The sequence below is a fragment of the Thalassophryne amazonica genome, chromosome 18 (assembly GCF_902500255.1).
Source record: "Thalassophryne amazonica chromosome 18, fThaAma1.1, whole genome shotgun sequence".
NCBI lineage: Eukaryota > Metazoa > Chordata > Actinopteri > Batrachoidiformes > Batrachoididae > Thalassophryne > Thalassophryne amazonica.
Window position 1 is genome coordinate 20,815,900 of NC_047120.1, and position 23,143 is coordinate 20,839,042.

A 23,143-nucleotide genomic window follows, 5' to 3' on the forward strand; every position below is an offset into this window, starting at 1 on the left:
TTTTTTTTCTTGTTTCTTTTTGTTTCACATCCCCAGGATTAGGTGGAACGGTCCCCTGGGGGGGTGATGGGGTGGTATTTGGGGTTGTTTTTTTCTCTTTGTTTTTTGTTATGCCCTCTCTTCTCCTCTGACTCCAGCCGGGGGTGCCGTAGTGTCGGCATTGCTGGAGGGGTGCAGTTGGGTTGTGCTGGGCGTTTCCCAGGTGGCCTCTGCACCCGGGAGGGGAGGGGGGGGGTTTTAGGGGTTTTTGTTTTGTTTTCCCTCCCCCAGTTTCCGCCCTCAGGGTTTGACTATGGTGTCCTCTGGGGGGGAACGGGCGTTGGGTCCATCTAGCCGTGGGCGGCCGGGGCTGGGTCCATTGGTCGTGTGGGGAGGCGTCTCCTGGGGTTGACGAGTGGTCCTCTGGGGGGCGCTGGTGGTCCCCGTGGGTGACGGTGGATCCCAGAGGGACCTCGGCCGTGGTTATTACTCCTGGAGTTGGCGAGTGGCCCTCTGGGGGGTGTTGGTCCCGGCGTGTCGTTTGGGGGGGGGGGGGGGGGGGGGGGGTGTTTTAGCGTTTTGTTTGTTGGGTTGTTTTTCCTTTCTCCCCTTCCCTGGGGTTTGATGGGACGGTCCCCTGGGGAGGGGGGGGGATGTTTTGGTTGTTTTGTTTTTGACTAATCACACATGTTTTGGTGAAAGGCTGACCGCACAGGTGTAGGAACTCCTGGCCACACCTGTGCTAAGACTGTTAGAACCAAGGGCAAATATGCAGCCAGTTCGGGCAGTCTGTTGGAGGACGAGCGCGGACGTGGTTTCCAGCCATGGTCCCTGGAGGGGGGTGTTTCTCCTGGGCCAGGTGTGTGTGGTCGCCGGGAGGCTTCCCGTGAGGGTGGGGTACTGTTGTATGGCTGGGGGGGCCTGGCTGCTGGTTTGTTTGCCTTTTGTTTCCTCCCAGGTGGCGTGCATTTGGGACTGAGTGGCTGTGTTGCTGAGGCTGTTAGGACTTCACCCTGATCACCTGCGACTCGTCAGGACTCACAGCTGAGGTGCATCTGGAGGGATTGGAGTATGTTGGCATTTAAGACTGAAGTGCACAGTGTGCATTTGCCAGAGACTCGACCTTGTGACCAGACGGGTGAGATCGTCGTCTTGGGAGCCATCTCATCAGCAGCGGACGCTGAGAAACGTCCAGGTTTGATGCACGGTCTGTGAAAGAGGAGAGGGTGAGGTCTCACGCTCGTCAGCACACTTCCTGAGGTACGTTGGATTTTGTGACTAACAGTTATACAGTCAGTAAATGTGGTGTCCCTCACACCTTATTGTATTGAGCTGTATGTTAGTCATGTATCAGCTTCCACTGCGGTGGTGATTTGTGAACGAGATGTTCCATACCTGCAGGTTGGAAGCTGATCAGTAATCAAGCCAGGAAGTGTTTGCTGTTTGTACACCTTTAAGTGTTCTGTGTGTAGAGTGTGGACTCACATAATGGTTCCTTCTTTCACAGACTCGGTTGTTGCGGCCACCTGGGGGGTGTCGGCGGGGTCCTTGGGTCCGAAACAGCTTCTGGCTCCGGACCATTAGCGCTGCTGGGAGCGCACCACGCCAGACCGCACCTTTTTGTTATATTATCGTTTGTTATGATCACTGTTATGTATTAAATTCAGTTAGCCTTTGTACCGTGCTCTGCTTATTTCATACCGGGTCCTTCAAACGCTGGTCGGTTCTCCGAGCTGCGTCCGACACATAACATATCCCCCAGATTAACAACAGCTTCTCAACAGGAACAGTTGTTACTATTAAGATTAAATAATTTCAGTTGTCAGTATGTTTGTTTCTTCAGGAAATATAACATCAAAGTTGAGTTTAACCAATCAGAACCTTCACTTTGTGGACCCGCCTTTTCACACCAAAATCTATTAATTTGACATAATCGAGGGGAGGCTGTGAACACATGAAAACAAAACCTTTAAAATGGGTTAAAATAATTTCAGGAAACTTTTAATTACATGGTGCCGTCTTTATTATTAAAATAAAAATCAGCACAAAGCAGAAAAAACTCAGAAAAATGTTTAATATAGCACTAAGGAAATGACCTAAAATCTGTGAAAATGACAAAGGAAACATTAAAAAAAAAAAAAAAAAAAAAAAACACGAAAATGACAAAAAACAGCAAAAAAACACTCAATATTTCAAAATCATTAAAATAATTTTAATTCAAAATTGATTAAAATCAGAAAAAGTAATAAAACACAAATATGTTTAAAAAGGTGATGGGATCAAAATCAGAAATTTGTTTAAAAACATTCAGTATCAATGCTCCAAATACAAAACTTCTCACTCATAAAAATGATGGCAAAATTATTAAATGCAATATTAGTTCATGAATCTTAATAAAATTATGTGTCTGACTGTCAAAACCCAAAACTAAATGCACCTGATTCAAAACACAATGGACAAGAACAGAACCGGGTATTTAATGTCCAACTTGTTACAATGATTCTAACTCCTGTTAAAATATGTAGATTTCAAGCTGGAAGTCAGAAATCCTGAGTTCCAGCTTTCCATTGAATGCAGCATGAACTTTGAACCTCGTGTACACGCGTCCACCTTCATGTTGTCCCCAAGATCTCACAGAACAAACCCACTATAATTTCCCTGCAATCCTGCTTTCAGCCTTAAGTCACTTTTTGTGTTAAACTGAAAGTGGCGAAACCTTTAAGTGTGAAGATGAGACGAGAACAATTTTAATGACAAACTACACACATTGGTGCTTCTCATCCAGTATTTACCAAAGTCTGACACTTTTTCACTTCACGATCTATGCAAATTTAATATCCAGGATGCATTTCTTTATATTGTGGATAAATGTTTTTTGTTTTGGTGAGTTTATTAGATCACAGAATCCAGCAGGAACTTGAATCCCCCTCCCATCCCGTTCCCCACAGGCACATTTTTATGCACCTTCTGTAGGACATCCTCATTGATGTTGTAGAGTTCTAAGCACCTCATGATCCAGGAGTGTGGAAGGCTGTCAAATGCCTTTTTGTAATCAATCCAAGCCATGCTGAGGTTTCTCCTCCTTTTTTTGCAGTCCTCCAGGATAGCTTTGTCTATCAGTAACTGGTCTTTAGCTCTTAATCTTTTTCTGGAGCAACCTTTCTGTTCATTTTCCAGGTAGCCACCAGTGTCCAGATGTTCATAAATGGCATCAGCTATGATTCCTGTCAGCCATCTGTATGTTGTTGTTAGGCAGCAGATGGGTCTGTACTTGTTGGGAAGCAGTGTTTCTTTGGTCTTTGGATGTAGGCTTGTGTTCCCAGTCATTAGCCAGTCTGGTGTGTCCTCTTCTCCATTCAATATTTTTGTGAAAGCCACAGTAGAATGGTGGTGCAACGCTGCCAGTCTTTTCAGCCTGTTTGTCCTTGTTTTTCTGTTTTATTATTTCAATCCACTCTGTCTCCTGGGTGTTGTTTTGAGTCTTCAAAGAGTGGTCTCCAGAATTTTTCAACTTCTGCTCTCTCTGGTGGCTGTTGTACTTCTATTGTGTACTCTGCCAACTTCCTGTACACTAGTCTGGGGTTTTTCGCAAATTGCTTGTTTATCGGTTTTGTTTGTATATTCTTGTCTTTGTTCCTAATCTGTGCTGCAAAAGCTTTCACCAAGGCTTGATGTTCGGTCAGCCTCCCACTCAGCTGTTTATCTTCAACACTGTATTTTCTTTTAATCCAACTGACTTTTTAAGGAGGTTCCTGTTGTGCTTTTGGCCTCCCAAAAATGTCATTTGGGAGATCTCTGCTCTTAGGCGTCTGATTTTTTTTTTTTTTTGTAATGCCTTTTTCCCCATTGTGTCACAATATTCTTTTCCTAAATTGTGGTTTGTTTTCTCTCCAAATAATGTGGGGATAATTTACTTTGTATGTACCATGCCGCTCCATAATTCACACAATTTAAATCCATAAATGTGGTTCCTACTTGGACCACTCTAGACAATCCCAGGTTAACTTTCTGTAGGAATGTTTTGAACTTTTTAATCCTCCTTCAATTTGATCAGTTTTGGATGCTCTCTCATGTCCATTCTCCTTGTTTCCTTAATCTTATTTGCCAATTTGTCTTCTAATTCTTATTCTAATTTTTTTTTTTTTTTTTTTGCCAGCTTGCACTCGACCCTCCTCTCCCTCCCTCCTTATCTTTCCTGCTTCTGTGGCGTGTTGTCTGTGAGGCTGCAGCTTTGCTCTTCTGGAAACGACAAAAATGGATCTGTTAAAGTGGTCTCTGAATGCAATTGACACTATTTTTTCTACAAGACATTCGGGAGCGGAGGACCCGACCTGTCCTGCTGGGACGCATGTGATGGGTTACGTGATGGACTCGTGGAGGAGATGGCAGGTCATGTGCCTTTACATGCTTTCTGTGGAGGACGTCGAAGATGTGTACATATTCGGCTTGGTGGTGACCGGCTTTCTGATGTGTGGTGCAGGCACTCTGCTGGTTTACCGGAAAATCAAGAAAGTGGAAGCAGCTTTGATTGGTCGTTCCAGGCTGCCCTATATGATTGATTCGATTGGGAAGGCAGTGGCTGCGCAGTCGGCGGGGGTTAACCGAGCGTTGGAAGACATCTCGAGCAAGATCGCAGCCCTGGAAACCCGCTATGACCATCTGTGAAGACCACATTCTACATTCAGATGCATTGAGAGCCACTCTGTTCTCAGAACTGTGGAATCTTTCAGGCGTCTGTTAATCTGGCTATTCATTTGGCTTCCCCAAACACAGCTGCACTTCAAGGTCGCTGTGATAAAAATCCTCCTCAGAAGATCAACACTTAAGCCTCGCTCCCTGGTCTTCCCCCCTCCCCTCAGCTTCTCCAGCTCTGACGTGAACTGTGTTAGAACTGTCCAGGACTTCTCAGACCGCGCAGGGCTGTTCCCTCCCCCCTCCAGACTGTCGGACAAGGCCGTTGACGGCGCCGAACTGGCTGCCTTCCGGAGTGTTCTGATAAACTGGTCCTTTCAAATCTCAGTTGTCGTCCTGTGTCCTTGTTTTGTCTCTGTGATTATTGTTTTTTGTGCTGATGGGATTTTTTTTTTTTTCCCTCATTGCCGCTGTGTAATGCAGCGGCTATGAGGTTTTTTTTTTTTTTCTTCTCCTTTTCCCTCGTGTTTTGCTTTCATATATATGTTTTATGTACCGGGCCAGCCTATGTGTTGTGTGTGTGTTTGTTATGGGTCGGTGTTGGTTTGCTCAGCCCTGCTGTTGACCAAGGCAGGGATGTACATCTGGAGCTGGTCCCCGGGCGCCTAATGGCGACTTCTGCTCCTACTGGCAAATAGGATGGGTTAAATGCAGTAGCCACATTTCATTGTGCAGGGAAGATGCTCTTCTGTTCTGTGCATATGACAATAAAATTTCTTTGAATCTTTGAATCTTTTGAAATCTTTAATTCCCACTGCTCCTGGTCTGGGTGCATCTGTATACTGTTTTGTGGTCTTGTTGGCGAGTGACTTCTAATTTTTTGGGGCGGTGGATGATACTCCTTTTTGGGGGGGCAGTGCCTAACTCCTAATTTGTTGGGGTGGTGTTTGACTCCTACTTCTCCTTTTGTGTGAGAGGCTGGCTTGCTTTGGTGTTCTTTGCTGGATGCATGAATTCTCATGTGTGTGTTCAGGCTGCTCTTGTGGCCAAATCTTTGACCACACTCAGAACACACAAATGGTTTTTGCCTTGTATGAATTCTCATGTGTTTGTTCAGGTTTCTCTTTTGTCCAAATCTTTTACCACACTCAGAACAGACAAATGGTTTTTGCCCTGTATGTATTCTCTTGTGTTCGTTCAGGTGGCTCTTGTGTCTAAATCTTTTACTACACTCAGAACAGACAAATGGTTTTTGCCTTGTATGAATTCTCATGTGTTCATTCAGGTGGTTCTTGTGTCTAAATCTTTTACTACACTCAGAACAGACAAATGGCTTTTGCCCTGTATGAATTATCATGTGTTCGTTCAGGTGGCTCTTGCGTCTAAATCTTTTACCACACTCAGAACAGACAAATGGTTTCTGTCCCGTATGAATCATCTTGTGAGTGTCCAAACTGCTCTTTTGCCCAAATCTTTGACCACATTCAGAACAGCAAAATGGTTTTTGTCCTGTATGAATTATCATGTGTCTGTTCAGGTGGCTCTTTAGTCCAAATCTTTTACCACACTCAGAACAGACAAATGGTTTTTCTCCTGTATGAATTATCATGTGTCTTTTCAGAGTGCCCTTTTCTCCAAATCTTCGACCACATTGAGAACAGCCAAATTTTTTGTGTCCTGTATGAATTATCATGTGCTTGTTCAGAGTGCTCTTCTGTTTCTGTGTTTTACTCCGGTCAGAGCAACTAAATGGTTTCCTGCTTGCTCGCCTCTCCTTTTGTTGCTCTGAGTTGTTCATGTGACCAGATGTTTTTCCATATTTAGAGCATTTACATTGTTTCTCATCAGTGTTGCCTGAATGAACAATATTGGTATTTTTTTGACAGTTAAAATGTGACTGAAGTTCTCTGGTCTGTTTCCAGTCATCACTGTCATCAGTCTCAGTTCCAGAACTGTCTGAACTCCTGCCACTGGTATTTGGTTGTAAATGACTGTTCAGATGTGAGTTGCTGGCTGGTTGTGGTCCTCCATCGTCCTCTCCATCAGCTTCTGCGGTCAGTGTTCTGTGTACAGATGAGCTGCTGGCGACAGGCTCAGCCTCTCTGTTCTCATCATTTCGGCTTTGATGAAGCTGTGATGACACTGGTTTTTCATCATCATTTTCACTCTTCACAGGGACGGCAGTGAAAACAACCTTGGTGAGATCTGCCTCCTCCAGCTGCTGAAGCTGCTCTCCCTGCTGACTTATCCACAGTTTCTCTTCTTCTTTAATGTCCTCCTGGTCAACACTCAGATTCCATTCCTGGTCTTCATAGAGAGTTTCTTCTTTAATCACTAACAACGGCTGCATGTCTGTAAATAAACAAATTAACAATAAATGTTAGAACAACACATTAAAATAAAGTATCAGAGTGGTGAGTTTGACCTGACAACAGTAAGTTATTGCACTGATGGAGTGAAAATGTACATCAGGAGGGTTTGTTTTACATTTAACACATACTTTAACTGGACTCCAACATAATGACAAAACTACATGAACACATCAACAGTGACATTACAACTCATTAAAAATATGAGGTAACTACTTTATTTAGTATTTTATGATGTTGGTGATGTCAAACACAATGTTAAAGGCCTTAATTTCTGCAGCACTTTTTACTATCTGATAAATACACTCAACAAAAATATAAACGCAACACTTTTGGTTTTGCTCCCATTTTGTATGAGATGAACTCAAAGATCTAAAACTTTTTCCACATACACAATATAACCATTTCCCTCAAATATTGTTCACAAACCAGTCTGAATCTGTGATAGTGAGCACTTCTCCTTTGCTGAGATAATCCATCCCACCTCACAGGTGTGCCATATCAAGATGCTGATTAGACACCATGATTAGTGCACAGGTGTGCCTTAGACTGTCCACAATAAAAGGCCACTCTGAAAGGTGCAGTTTTGTTTTATTGGGGGGGATACCAGTCAGTATCTGGTGTGACCACCATTTGCCTCATGCAGTGCAACACATCTCCTTCGCATAGAGTTGATCAGGTTGTCAATTGTGGCCTGTGGAATGTCGGTCCACTCCTCTTCAATGGCTGTGCAAAGTTGCTGGATATTGGCAGGAACTGGTACACGCTGTCGTATACGCCGGTCCAGAGCATCCCAAACATGCTCAATTGGTGACATGTCCGGTGAGTATGCCGGCCATGCAAGAACTGGGACATTTTCACCTTCCAAGAATTGTGTCCAGATCCTTGCAACATGGGGCCGTGCATTATCCTGCTGCAACATGAGGTGATGTTCTTGGATGTATGGCACAAAAATGAGCCTCAGGATCTCATCACGGTATCTCTGTGCATTCAAAATGCCATCAATAAAATGCACCTGTGTTCTTCGTCCATAGCACACGCCTGCCCATACCATAACCCCACCGCCACCATGGGCCACTCGATCCACAACATTGACATCAGAAAACCGCTCACCCACACGACGCCACACACGCTGTCTGCCATCTGCCCTGAACAGTGTGAACCGGGATTCATCCGTGAAGAGAACACCTCTCCAATGTGCCAAACGCCAGTGAATGTGAGCATTTGCCCACTCAAGTCGGTTACGACGACGAACTGGAGTCAGGTCGAGACCCCGATGAGGACGACGAGCATGCAGATGAGCTTCCCTGAGACGGTTTCTGACAGTTTGTGCAGAAATTCTTTGCTTATGCAAACTGATTGTTGGATGTGGAGGTCCTGGGCTGGTGTGGTTACACGTGGTCTGCGGTTGTGAGGCTGGTTGGATGTACTGCCAAATTCTCTGAAATGCCTTTGGAGACAGCTTATGGTAGAGAAATGAACATTCAATACACGAGCAACAGCTCTGGTTGACATTCCTGCTGTCAGCATGCCAATTGCACGCTCCCTCAAATCTTGCGACATCTGTGGCAGTGTGCTGTGTGATAAAACTGCACCTTTCAGAGTGGCCTTTATTGTGGGCAGTCTAAGGCACACCTGTGCACTAATCATGGTGTCTAATCAGCATCTTGATATGGCACACCTGTGAGGTGGGATGGATTATCTCAGCAAAGGAGAAGTGCTCACTATCACAGATTTAGACTGGTTTGTGAACAATATTTGAGGGAAAAGGTGATATTGTGTATGTGGAAAAAGTTTTAGATCTTTGAGTTCATCTCATACAAAATGGGAGCAAAACCAAAAGTGTTGCGTTTATATTTTTGTTGAGTGTATGTTCAAAGAGCTTTACAGTGATGTCTCACATGCACCTCTTCCAGTGGTGGGCACAATTCCGATAATCCCATAACCGATAATTATTGAAGATAATGTTTTCATTATCGGATTATCTTTTCAGATAACTTTGAAAACCATTATCGGACTAATTATCGTCCGATAATTTTTAGACCGTTAACGTAGTAAACAAAGCTAAACAGTTGACCACCTACCTGTTAAATGTTTTGTAGCAGATGTGTAGTTCTAACCTCTGCAAACAGAGAAGAGCTGTTTCTAGAAGAAACCGCTCTATCCTCTGCAGGCAAAGGAGAACTGGTCACAAAAAAAAAAAAAAACTAATTTCTTTTAACCCTATACTGATATGACGGCAATATCCCCCAAGTCATCCAGAGGCATACATTTTTAACTTATGGTTCAAATTTTAACCAAACTAATTTCAGACAAGTTATTTAAATTAACATCACGTCTGAAGTTTTATAAAGTGAAAATATCAGATATATGTTTTAGTTTTAAAGTAATGCGCTAATTTTTAAGGTTTTAGTGTGGACATGCTGTGTCCAGGTGCATTATGGGTATAGGATAATCTCATTACGTTCACGACATGAAAAATGCATTTGAGACACTCTGATCAGGCTCCACGGATAACAGCATTAAACTCTAGTGCCTAAAACTCTTGTAAATATATTCTCTGGGTTTACAGACATTATTGTGTTTGCGTTTATTAAATTCCGCGCATCTTAAAAGTAGCAGAGTAGCAGCAGACACAAGATAATCTGGAATTTTGTTTTGGCAAGTCTCTACTGCCATCTACTGGCCAGTAATGTTCATGGCAGTATTCAAACTGAAGTTGGGCTGATATCAATTTCATGTACTCGGTTCCAGCTCAAACTGTACCACAGAACCGCACGGTGTAAAAGTTCAGAGCGCACGATTTATGTATTGCACACATTGTACATTCAAAACCACACGTCGGACTCGTGTTTCCAGAAGCAAAACGTAAACAGAAGCTTTTTTTTCAAACTTAATTTACAAAAACTCTCGATGGGAGACATCAAAGTTTAAAAAACAAAACAAACAAAAAAAAATTACAAGACAGGTCTGTGGTGTTTGCACAGGCACAGTGCGAGAGGTGGTTGTGAGATGTTAAATGCAGCTCGTTACTCCATGTATACTAAATGAAGCAGGACGCGCGATTAACCTGAAACTCGGTGTGATCCCAAAAATTCAAGCAAAAATGAAAAATCAACTGAAAAAGGGCCAAAACTCGCACTGGCACCAGTAGATCATGGCAGTGTTCTATTTATTTTATCTACAGTCTACATATATTTATCTACAGTCGGATATGGGAAATTATCTGACCACTAATCAATCAGTCGATCCAGCCAACCATCCAATCAGAGCGTGCGTAGCGTCGCAGCCATATAATAGAGATTCATTACATCACAACGACATAAGGCGGCTCAGTCGGCGGTCTGCACTGTAACAAATTTTCTCTCTCACAGGGGAATGTCACATTTTTTGGCACTCAAGGGACAAATGAAATAAGAAATAAATTTGACACCCAGACACAACAAAGTGTCTGAATGTGCTGAACTTTAGCTTGTACGGTAAAGAAGCCGTGGTGAGCAGCTATATGCACACAGCAAGATGTTTGGAAAGAAGCTGCAACTTTTTCAAAGACACTTGTCACAGATGGAGTCCAGCACCACACGTTTTCCATCTTTGCATGAGGTCATGGACAGTTTTCCACAGACAGAATCAGAACACAAACCAAGAGGTTTGTAACAGCTGCGGCATCTCTAACAGCCGAGTTTAACAAACACTTTCACAATGTTGCAGCTGCAGAAAAGAACATATTTCTGCATACCTAATCTCTTTTCTCTTAACTCTGATGTTGCTCCACTTCCACTGCAGCTCATTGAACTGTAGCTTGACAAAGGGTGGAACAGCCAACACCAGCAGGTTTCTCTGGTCAGCTTTTACCGGCAGCTGGATAAATGCTGATTCCCAGAAATAAGAAAAGTTGCAAAGAAAATGCAGAATATTTATGGATCCACATATGATGGTGATTGAAAAGTTTTGATCCTGTCATAGAAAAAGTAGGGCGTGGTTCTCCATCTTTTGCATTCTGAGAAACCAACATTTCTCTTGAGAATATGTGAAATTTTGACTCACTGGTTGCAGCGTTTGCAGACACAATATTTCAGTGAAGTGAGTAGGGGTGTGTCAGAAAATGGACAAAGCTGGTGGACGTGCTGTGATTCAGTATCTCAAGAAAACCAGAATGTCTCAGAAGGAGATCCATGAGGACATGGTAATGATATTAGGGGAGGACATCCTGTCTTCTGCTGCCGTTAAACGCTGGTCAGCTGAATTCAAGAGGAGCAGAACAAATGTTGAAGATGGAGCAGGAAAAGGAAACCAAAACTGCCACCTTGACCAAGATGAGCCAGAGGATCCATTATATGGTCCTCACTGACAGAAGAGCGAGTGAGCGTCACATAGTCAGTTGTTGTTGCCGCTGCCTCCTGACTGCAGCGTCACATATTCAGTACTGTAGACATTCCCATGAGTGAGTTCATTCGCTTTTGACGGAAGAACTGGGAACAATGAAACTTTCAGCCATTGGGTCAAAAATCTTCTCACAACCGATCAGAAACCCACAAGGTTTCAGAAGGCCAGGGAGAATCTTCAGCTTTTTGAGGGAGATCCAGATAACTTCATGTGACGATTTGTGACCAGGGATGAGACCTGAGTCCACCACTTCAAACCGGACCCAAACAACAGTTGAAGCAATGGAAACATTTGGGTTTTTCCTCACCGAAGAAAGCCAAAGCTGTCTCATCTGCTGGAAAGCTCATGGCCTCAGTCTTCAAGGATGCTGACAGCATCATAATGGTGGACGATCTCCAGAAGGGACAGACCATCAATGGGTTCTATTATGCTGTACTTTTGTGACAACTGCAGGACAAAATAAAGCAGAAGTGGTGTGGAATGCTCTGATGAAGTGTCCTGTTTTACTAGAACAATGCTCTGGTCCACACGTCAGTCATCACAATGGCTGCCATTCATGAATGTGGCTTCAAACTTCTTCAGCAACCACATTATTCCCCTGATTTTGCTCCTTCAGTCTTCCATCTGTTTCCAAACGTGAAAAGGCATCTTGCTAGAATTCATTATAATCCTGATAATGATGTCATGTTAGCAGTGGATGACTTCCTTGAGCTCCAGGATAAGACCTATGGGAACGATATTACAACCCCAATTCCAATGAAGTTGGGACATTGTGCAAAATGTAAATAAAAACAGAATACAATGATTTGCAAATCCTCTTCAACCTATATTCAATTGAATACACCACAAAGACAAGATATTTAATGTTCAACTGATAAATTAACCCTAACCCCGAGATGTCTAACAATATCTTGAATACTCATCCTCGAGTCAGTGAGGGAAGCCAGAATGTCTGTGATCAAACCTCCCCGGTTTCATCAAAACTCGAGCAACAGTAATTCTGTACCATCTGTAGACATCCTACACTATTTTGTAGCAATTCAGAAAATAAAACACTGCAATAGTCAGTTGTGGAAGACAAGGACGTGAATTACAATTTGCGAAATGTAAAACGAATCCTGATGTACAACCCCACTTCCAATGACGTTGGGACGTTGTGTAAAATGTAAATAAAACAGAATACAATGATTTGCAAATCCTCTTAAACCTATATTCAACTGAATATGCCACAAAGACAAGATATTAATGTTCACACTGATAAACTTCACTGTTTTGTGCAAATATTTGCTCATTTGAAATGGATGTTGCAACACATTTCAAAAAAAGCTGGGACAGTGGTATGTTTACCACTGCGTACATCACCTTTCCTTCTAACAACACTTAATAGTGTTTGGGAACTGAGGGACACTAATTGTTGAAGCTTTGTAGGTGGAATTCTTTCCCATTCTTGCTTGATGTACGACTTCAGTTGTTCAACAGTCCGGGGTCTCCATTGAATTTGCGCTTCATAATGCGCCACACATTTTCAATGGGTGACAGGTCTGGACTGCAGGCAGGCCAGTCTAGTACCCGCACTCTTTCACTATGAAGCCACGCTGTTGTAACACGTGCAGAATGTGGCTTGGCATTGTCTTGCTGAAATAAGCAAGGACGTCCCTGAAAAAGACGTTGCTTGGATGGCAGCATGTGTTGCTCCAAAACTTAGATGTACTTTTCAGCATTGATGGTGTCATCACAGATGTGTAAGTTGCCCGTGCCATGGACACTAACACACCCCATACCATCACAGATGCTGGCTTTTGAACTTTGCGCTGGTAACAATCTGGATGTTTTTTTTCCTGTTTTGTCCGGAGGACAGAAAGTCCATGAATTCCAAAAACAATTTGAAATGTGGACTCATCAGACTACAGCACACTTTTCCACTTTGCATCTGTCCATTTCAAATGAGCTCAGGCCCAGAGAAGGCGGCGGCCTTCCGGATGTTGTTGATGTATGGCTTTCGCTTTGCATGGTAGAGTTTTAACTTGCACTTGTAGATGTAGTGACGAACCGTGTTAATTTACAATGGTTTGCTGAAGTGCTCCTGAGCCCACGTGGTAAGATCCTTTACACAACTATGTCGGGTTTTAATGCAGTGCCACCTGAGGGATCAAAGGTAACGGGCATTCAATGTCGGTTTTTGGCCTTGCCGCTTACATGTAGAAAGTTCTCCAGATTCTCTGAATCTTCTGATTATATTATGGACTGTAGATGATGGAATCCCTAAATTCCTTGCAATTGAACGCTGAGAAACATTGTTCATAAACTGTAGGACTATTTTTTCAGGACGTTGTTCACAAAGTGGTGATCCTCGCCCCATCTTTGCTTGTGAATGGCTGAGACTTTTGGGGATGCTCCTTTTATACCCAATCATGACACTCAATTTTAGTGTCCTCAGTTCCCAAACACTTAGTGTTGTTAGAAGGAAAGGTGATGTAACACAGTGGTAAGCATACTGCTGTCCCAGCTTTTTTGAAACGTGTTGCAGGCATCCATTTCAAAATGAGCAAATATTTGCACAAAAACAATAAAGTTTATTGGTTTGAACATTAAATATCTTGTCTTTGTGGTATACGAGTATTTAATTGAATATACTGTAGGCTGAAGAGGATTCACAAATCATTGTATTCTGTTTTTATTTACATTTTACACAACACCCCAACTTCATTGGAATTGGGGTTGTAAAACATTACATTAATTCAGTTGTGGTTTCTTCAGTTCAAGACTCAGTGACTCCCACCTGTGTGATATTTTACACGTCTCAAACCAGGCCTGGACACTGAAATCCAGACCTCAGGATCACCATACTTTTAAAATGGAAACTGGACTATATTTACAGGAGCATCTCAGAAAATTAGATCCTCATGGAAAAAAGTTGAATATTTTTTGTCAGGTATTTCAGAGAATGAAAATTTACATGTTCTAGTTTCAGTGCATAGAAACTAGAATGTTTCAGTCTTATTTATTTAATTTTGATAATTACAACCTTCAATTCCATAAAATAGAAAATGTAAACCCTGTTAAAAAAAAATGATGGCGGTGACAACCAATGTGTGGGCCACGAAGGTACTGCAGATAGTCCATGAGAAATCACAAAATAAAGTAAAAATGTCTCATTTTCAATCTTGTAAACTTTTAAAATTACCCAAAAATAGATTTTTTGGAAAAATATATCAGAAAATAAAACAAAGCCATAGGCTTTAATTAAGCATTATTCTTCATTCATGTCTCACATTTTAAGAAAAAATATGTGAAAATATTTCTTCTTAGTTTCGTGTTGTTCTATCCACCTTGGATTTGCTGTGGCAACCCCGAGTGCAAACAAGGGAGCAGCCGAAGGGACTTACTTACTAGTATTGTGTTGTTCTAAATTGTGATGAAGGTTTGGGTGGGCTCCAGAAGGTTTTCAGATCCACAGCCTCAGCTCTTTGCTGCCCCCTTGTGTCCTGCTTTAATTTGTAAGAATTCAACATATTTCTGTCAGCACTGAGCTCTGGGTCTCTGGACCTCTCTCCTGTGAGACAGTTACTGTACTCGTCATGTCATTGTTGTTCATGTGTTCTAGTCTTCGTCTCAGTCCCTCGAGCTATTCACAGACACTGTTCCAGGTTCTGAAGGTTCCTTTCAGGACCTGTACATTGTGAGCTGCCGTGAGAATTAATTGGAATGTTTTTTTCTTTTTTTAAAAATCACTTTGTCTGCACGACCAGTGAATTATCTGCAGTGTAGGTGGACATCGGTGCATCTCTCCTAGGTTTGTCAGTTATATGCACCAAATAGAGAGTTAAGGTACTTTAACACTTGCACAAATTTGACTGCCACCACAAAACTAAAGATAGTTCTGCTAACAAAGTCTGTTTCTGGGAACAGACTTCCATTACAACCTCTCTTTCCCTCTCTCTCTCTTTTGCAAACCCACATTTCTGCACACTTACACCTTTACACGATTCAGGTTGACAGGTCATGCCTGGTAGCAAAGCCGACTATTAATGCTACAAGTTACCAAGGAAATGGAAGAATACCCGATGAGGAAAGTAACTGACCATTACAACAACATGTTATAAAGTATAAGTAACACAAACAAAGCTGAGTGAACAAACCTGTTCTGTATAAGAGATTATCTTATCTTATCTTATTTGGAAAATTAAAAACAGCATCCAGCCCTTTACCTCTTTTGTTCTCTTCTTTTAAATGACTCATTTCTTCTTCCTGGTCTATGATCATTCCTTCATCAGCAGGTGTTAGCTGTAGTTTCAATATGTCCCTCAGCTGCTGGACTTCAGACATGTTTGTAGAAAGACTTTAAAACACAGAAAAGAAAGAGAGAGTCAACAACCAAGTGGAGGAAAGACTAAAAACAGGCCAATTTAATTATCTGCTGCTGCTCTGCTGCCCAGGCTGACAATCACAAGTGAGAGACAACACAGGAATGTCCCTGTGCTGGGAAAGACGTCCTAAAGCAGGAGACACCAACCCTGATCCCAGAGACATGACCATTTTCCTTACATATTGATTGAAGCAAGAGAGAAAGAGATGATATTAATGTCCATAACATGTTTGGGAAATCAAACTAAGTAAGTAAGTCCCTTTGGCTGTTCCCTTGTTTGCACTCGGGGTCGCCACAGCAAATCCAAGGTGGATCTGCATGTTGAATTGGCACAAGTTTTACGCCGGATGCCCTTCCTGACGCAACTCCACATTACGTGGAGAAATGTGGCAGGGGTGGGATTTGAACCTGGAACCTTCTAAAATGAAACAAGCGCATTAACCGCTTGGCCACCACCCCTTGGTAAATCAAACTAAGATGATGTTAAAATAAAATTAAGTGTTAACAAAGAGAAACTGCTGTCCTTCTGTCCATCCTTAAAGCAAAACTTCCCATGTCACCAACCCTGATCCCAGAGATCCCCCGACGTGCACATTTTCTTGGCATACCTGCTGGTTTGAGAGAGAGAGAGTTGACAAAAATGTCCATAAGATGTTTGTATAAATGAAACTAAGATGATGTTAAAATAAAATCAAGTGTTATGAACTTACACGGTCAGTGGTCAGGAAAGGAAAAAAAGAAAATGAGACTATGTCCACATTTTGTGGAAAAGTAATGGGACAATTTAATTGACAATGGGATATTTGCTCATTTTTGTGGCAACAAATTTATAAGATTAATTTCAACATAAACTTTGTGTTTAATTTTCATTTAGATATATTTTATATGTTTAGTTCCCTCAATACTCAATCTTGCAGCCTTGTTGAGTGAATTTAATTGTCCAGGTTTTTTGAAAAATAACCGAAAACCTCTGTTCGGGCTGGGACATATGAAAAAATTATATAATCACTATATTTTTTCCATATTGATCAATTTTGATCTTTGCTTTGACACATAATTTGACTGAAGCCTGTCAGATTAAAAAAATCAATGTCAGATTAAAATAATTTGTCATATTGCAGTAAATACACTTTTAAAGCATTTAGTAATTTAACAATGATTTGGTCCCAGTGTCAGAGATGAGGAAAAACACTCTGAAGATCTAATCTTGTGCCAAACATCAGAGGGGACTACCGCTGACATAGATCTAGGAGAGACAGATGTACACACAGTACAGTAACATTCAGGAGCAGAAAAACAGCTGAAGCTCACAGAAAAATCCTTCAGCAATAAAATGCAGCAAACAATCACATCTACTGCTCACACGAGCAACGACAAAGACAACTGATGATGTGTAGCCTAGTGGTGGGTGAAGAAGCCCCAAACCTATCCATTAGACTCTATAACTCCTCCCTCTAACACTCATTAACATAACAGCTGTCCCCTCTCTGTCTCACTGTGTCTCATCAGTCCTCCTTTTTATGATCCTCAAATGTCCAATAATAACATATCTGCAGCTGCTCACATGTCCAAGAACTCTTCCACTCTCAGAATGTGACAATCATTTGTATGTGGGTTATCAACACTACCAGTAACCATAATTCACCCTTAGTGTTAAAGTGGTTTTTAAAGTAAATTTATCCTGATAGATCTTCAATTTCTTCTAATATGGTTATTTTGGGCAGCGTGGGGGTGAGTGCGCTCAAAGTTCAACAGTTTGGAGTCATGTTGTTGATTCATGAGCTTCAGATGTTATGAATTGTGTGCATAGTTCCCTTTTTGTGTATATAAAATGAAGAAAAACTGTAACCAATAATCAACGAATCGGCTTCATCAGTCCATCAACCAAGGTGAACTGTCCTTCATTTATCATCATAAAGCACAGCTTGTCTTATTTATTTTTGCTGATATTTGGTGTTCAGTCTATAATAAGAACTCCAACAAACTAACAGCTATCATCTGGATGTGGTGGAGTTGGTCTGAATTAAAGTTTAGTGGACAAACCTGCTCTGGATCAGCGAACTTCAGGCTTGAAAGCAGCATCCAGCACGTTGACTAGTTTCTTCTCTTCTTTAAATCCACTTGTTGCTCTGATTCGTTTGTTTCTACCAACTCATGTATCTCAGCATTAGCAGCAGTTAGCCGCTGTTTCAACAACCTTCTCAGCTGTTCCAGTTTCGCGCTAACTTGTCTTTTCTTCTGGTTTACCGTCGACCTTTGTGCTTCTGGTGCTCTTCAAAAAAACATATTCTCGGATCACAGAGTGAAGTTTAATCTGTTCAGATAAGAGTTTACAGCACTGAACTCTACAGCGAGTTCAGCTAACTAGCTTTAGCCTCGGACGACAACAGGAAACAACTCTTCTTCGTTGAAGTCTAATGACGGTGACGAACTTATCGTTGCATTACCGCTACCTACTGGACTGGAGTATGGACAAGTGACTCGCAAAGACGAAAGAAATAATGAAAAAAGCTATACTTTCTCCATCAGTCCAGCTCTTCACACTGATATCATTGTCAGAGTGCAGCAGATAATCAATAAATGACTGACTTTACTCCTGTGAGCAAGATGAGAAAAACTATGACTTACGGGAAAGTTTCTCACACATAGCTTTATTTCAAAAATGAATGTTGATTAAAAAAATGTCTAAATTTCCATATAAGTAAAATCAACTCTTCAAAGACAAAAAGAAACAAAAACAAAAAACAAACAAACTAGAAAACCACCATCAAATTATACAATCACGACAGAGGTTAGGTCCAGATAATTCATGAGACGCCAAAATTTCTGTCTACAAAACAGGTAGCAAAGAACAAGAATAAAACTCTTCAGTGTCAGTACATGGATCCATATATCAAATATGTCCTCTGCATTTAACCATCTTAATTACAGTGAGACACAATCCAACCAGGAGGAGACGTGTGCTGCCACAGTCCAGAGCACAGGGACCAACTCCAGATGTGGAGATGTTGGAGTGCCCAGAGTAAACCCAGACACCAGGAGAACGGTGGGAATTCTGGAGTCTGTAGGGGCCCTTAACAAAAGTTCACAGGGGGGCCCTCCAGCAAGGGTTCATCACCATGATGTTGTAGGTGTAGCCCTGGACTACTTCTCACCATCACTGTGAGGCCTTTGCCAGAGTTCTGTACTACTTTACCACCTGAATCATTTTAATAATCTTCTATTTATTTTAAGGGACTGGAGACCAAAAACATTCCAAATGATCTTTTTATCTGAAGTCAGGAATATTCACAATACAGTGATCAAGGAAAGTAATTCAATTAGGGAATAACCTGCTTGTGTCTGATGATGTGTCGGACGTTCATGCTGGAATACACGGTCAAAAACATCAGTTTAAAAATGGGTATTTTCGACCGTATAACAGCATGAACGACATCAGACACAAGGGGGTCATTCTCATTCTAATCCAATTCTATTGTTTGCATAGTTTATTTTTCTGTAGGTAATTCGGTCAGCGAGGCTCGGCTTACCATAAAGCAGCAAAGTGTCTCTCTAACAGCGGTCAGAGCGTGAGTAATTCAAATGTGAAACAGTAACTCTGTTATCAGAATCCACATCAATACATTTGTACTGTAGTGTTAAGATTTGGACTACCAGTCAAAAGAGTAGAGCCCCGGAATGCAGGTCAGTAAGGATTCAAAGATAGTTTCAAAACTACAAGAGTTTATTTTTCCACAAATACAAAAACAGGTCCAACAAAAATACACTGTAACCCACTCAGGGTGAGGTAACCAGGAACTGAAGGAGTGGGAAGGCACAAACCAAAATACATTCTACAACCCAAACTCTGGGTGAGGAGAAAATCAAAAAAGCCAAGACAAAAAGCGCAATTAACAAAAACTGGAATACTCACAACAAACCATGAACTGAAGCAGTAACAAACAAAAATGGAACCCCAACATGAACCAAACAAAGTGACTTAAATTAAGGATATGACAATCGTACCGATGCACTGAAGCTTGTATCACTCCTTTCAAAGCAATATAGTCCGACACTGTTGGAGCTTGTGTCCACCACGTGACTAAGGACGTGAGGAGCATCGTACATCACTGGTACGCTGGGAGAGGTCCGAAACATGCCGCTGTCCCAGTGGATAAAAAGACACAAAAATGTCCCAGGTTGGGTTTCTCGCCACATTGTCTCATAGCTAAGCTTTTGCAATTAATATGGATAACGCTGCAATCAGGAAAAGATCATGAGTGTGGGAACATTTCGATGTAATTACCCCCAGTAAGGTAAAGTTTTTTTTAGGCTACTGCTGTCATGTTACCATGTAGTGGACGTTATATACTAAACATCCGATACGCAGCTTGTAGCCTAGGTTGGCTCACATATTTTAAAAGCATATATAGCCTAGGATTTCACTTTTAATAAGGTTTCATATAGGCTATAAATGATCACAATAGCCTATCCCATTATTTTAAGGTTCGGTGTTTGCAGTGCCCACAAGAATTATGTTATAGCGGCAACACTCCGTCAATGCTGAGGCATCTCCGTGCCAAACATGGGGATGGTGCTTCTGCTTCAACATCAACCTCCAGTGCTCCTGAACTACGTCGACTCAATGTCAATGCTGATCAAGGTTCATCTATGTTTTGTTTTCTTTTTAATTATTATAATCATAGTAGCCTACTATTGTCTACTAATTGTGTTCCACTCCACCAGGAACAAGCACCAAACTTTGGGCAAAAGGATTTCTCACTAGCAGCACTCACTCCAGCAATCACCTTGAAAAATATCACTTATCCTTTCAAATGTCACCTGTTCACAGAAACAGTGTCATTGTCACTTCACTTGTGGTCACATCATGGACACATTAAATTTTTACAATGACAGTTTATATATTTTCCCACAATGTTTCTTATGTTACAGTATCCAGGAAACAACAACTGGATGAAGCCTTGCTGGACATGATTGTCCTTGATGCCCAGCCACTTTCCATTGTAGAAAATTCAGGCTGTCGGGCTTTTGTTCAGCTTCTTGACCCAGAGTACACCATCCCTGGAAAGAAGACATTGAAGTCAATGCTTGATAGAAAGTATCAGGAGACCAAGGAGAAGGCGGTTTCTGAGTTGCAGACTGTGTCAGCTGTCAGTCTGACTTCGGATATGTGGACCTCACTGAACACTGATGCATACTTAGCAGTGATGTGCCATTTCATTTCAGAGGAAATGAAGCTCTCCACTCTTCTTCTAGGTGTAAGAAAATTTCGAGGCACACACTGCTGCAAACATTGCCTTGGCCAAAACAGCCTTAATGGCACAGTGGGGAATCACCGGAAAGCTCACCAGTCTGGTGACTGACAGTGCTGCGAACATGACTGCCTGTTCCAATGTTTTAGACCTTCGCCATGTCCCCTGTTTTGCGCACATCCTCAATCTGGTGGTAAAAAGATCTATGCATGAAACCCCAGAGCTTGAGGGAATCCATTCCCGGGCACGCAAAATGGTACTCCCCCATTTCAAGTGCAGCACCAGGGCCAAAGAAAAACTCTGAGGTTCAGGCACAAATGGGCAGGCCTCACATGGAATTGATTCAGGAGGTTGATATGCACTGGAACAGCACTTTTGATATGCTCCAAAGACTGTTTGAGCAGCAAGAGCCACTGAGTGCTGCTTTTGCATCTTTTAGATCTGAGATGAGATATAGTTTATTGATCTCACAGTGGAGAAATTACATTTACACCCCAGTTACCACAGACAGCAATTAGTCCACAATTATTACTTGTTTTCCGTAATAATGGCACAAATCAGAATTAAGGACAGCACATACACATTTGACATTGTTTATGTGCACTAAATTTGAAGAAGTCCATTATCTGAATTGAGGCAAGTGGGTGAAGGTCGCGCGGCAACCCTGAGTTGGGCCACCGTCAGCTTTGTTTTTTTTTGGGGGGGGGGGGACAGCTGCAGCTAAAACCATGCCACCCCCGCAGAAGGGAAAGGGTGTGACGTGAGCAGAAGCCGGAGTGGGGGGTGTGTGATGGGGGGGTAGGAGGGGGTGGGGAGAGGAGCATGCTTCAGTCCTATGAAAAACAGTTTGTCGTTGTGGGTTGAGATAAGGAGCCAAATAATCGCCAAAGCCTGAAGACATTCCTCTGGAGGAAAACAGTAGGGCAATTTGTCCTTCAGGCTTGATAAGCCTGCCGTGTAAAACACTTTTTACAGTTACACTTGAACAAACCAAATCCCAATTATGAATTAAGAATATTCCCTGGCCTCCGAAATCTTCAACTTAATTTGCAAGGCACGCATCTGCTTCAAGATGTCATCCAACTTGCGTCTAGGTTCAAGAGTCATCGCAGTCTGAGAATGCAATGCCTTGCCCACCTTGTTAATCATGACGGACAAACAAGGGGCTGTGGTTCTTGATGCCGCCGTCTTGCCAATTTTCCGACAGATCAGGGCAGCACATAAGCCAGAGAGTACCAGCCCTGCTACCATAAGACCAAATACGAATAAATTCTCGACGTCCTCAACGGAGAAAGGCGCCAAGCATGCAATATGCCAAGACCCCCAGGAATCGAGAACATAGCCCGCAGGATGCATTCCTTCTGGGCAGGTAGGATCCCCGGTCCTGACCTTCTTGTAGAAACGATGGTGTCAATAGCATTCAGAGACCAGCTGATCAATTCCATAGTAGTCCAATAGATCCAGTATCCAATATAATTTGAGGAATTCACAGTCTGGTGAAGTAGGGACTTGAAGGTTAAAGCAGCGAGCAGAGATAAGGGAGAGTGGAGGAGATGCGACCGCTCTCGTCAGAGTCCCAAAAGACCCCAAAAAAAGTCCCAATCTGAGACTGTTCCCTTCACAGCTGAGGAGTACATTACTATTGAACAGTGTCTTGTAATCTTGAAGCCATTTAAAAACAGCAACTGTTGAGCTGTCCGAGGAGAAAAGGGCATCAGGCTCAAAGGTGATCCCTCTGGTGAAGATGCTGAAACATCTTAACACAAGACACTGCACCACCACCAGACATACCACAGCACTGCAACTGGCTACCAACATCCAGAAAAATCTCTATAATTTGTCTCTTGTCGGGTGGAATTAACTCTGTTCAGTTGTTTGAAGAAGTCCAAGTTCAGCAAGCTGGGTTTTGGCAGTGTGGGCTCTGCTGACGTCCAGATGTTGGTCTGGACTGTGTGGTAACACTGCACAGGCTAGTTGTACATTTTAAAAGGCACAATGTCACTGAGACCAAAAACATGCCGGTGTCTGGATCATACGTCAGCCAGAAGGGGATGCCAAATATCATGTTAGTTTATAACCACTGAGACATCAAAGTCAAACCAGCTGGACATTTACTGTCCAAACACTTATGATCAAGTGTTTGTGTCCACAGGAGGAGA

The 23,143-nt window shown here is 42.3% G+C and overlaps 1 protein-coding gene and 1 long non-coding RNA gene across 2 annotated transcripts; one reads left to right on the forward strand and one right to left on the reverse strand.

Annotated features, from left to right (window-relative positions):
• Nucleotides 1–5,310: 5,310 nt before the first annotated feature.
• On the reverse strand, nt 5,311–21,969 carry LOC117531198 (gastrula zinc finger protein XlCGF8.2DB-like). Its single transcript, XM_034194244.1, has 2 exons — nt 21,966–21,969; nt 5,311–6,465 (listed from the first exon to the last, which is right to left on the reverse strand). Exon 2 carries the CDS (start codon nt 6,407–6,409, stop codon nt 5,336–5,338), a length of 1,074 nt encoding a protein of 357 aa, XP_034050135.1. The 5' UTR covers nt 6,410–6,465; nt 21,966–21,969; the 3' UTR covers nt 5,311–5,335.
• Nucleotides 11,499–12,001, forward strand: LOC117531241. The gene is made up of 2 exons (XR_004566588.1): nt 11,499–11,638; nt 11,730–12,001. It is a non-coding gene; the product is annotated as an uncharacterized LOC117531241 (long non-coding RNA).
• Nucleotides 21,970–23,143: the final 1,174 nt, after the last annotated feature.

Excerpts from the sequence above, each read along its gene's own strand:
- LOC117531198 (XM_034194244.1), bottom strand. The coding sequence starts at position 6,409 with ATGAACAACTCAGAGCAACAAAAGGAGAGGCGAGCAAGCAGGAAACCA.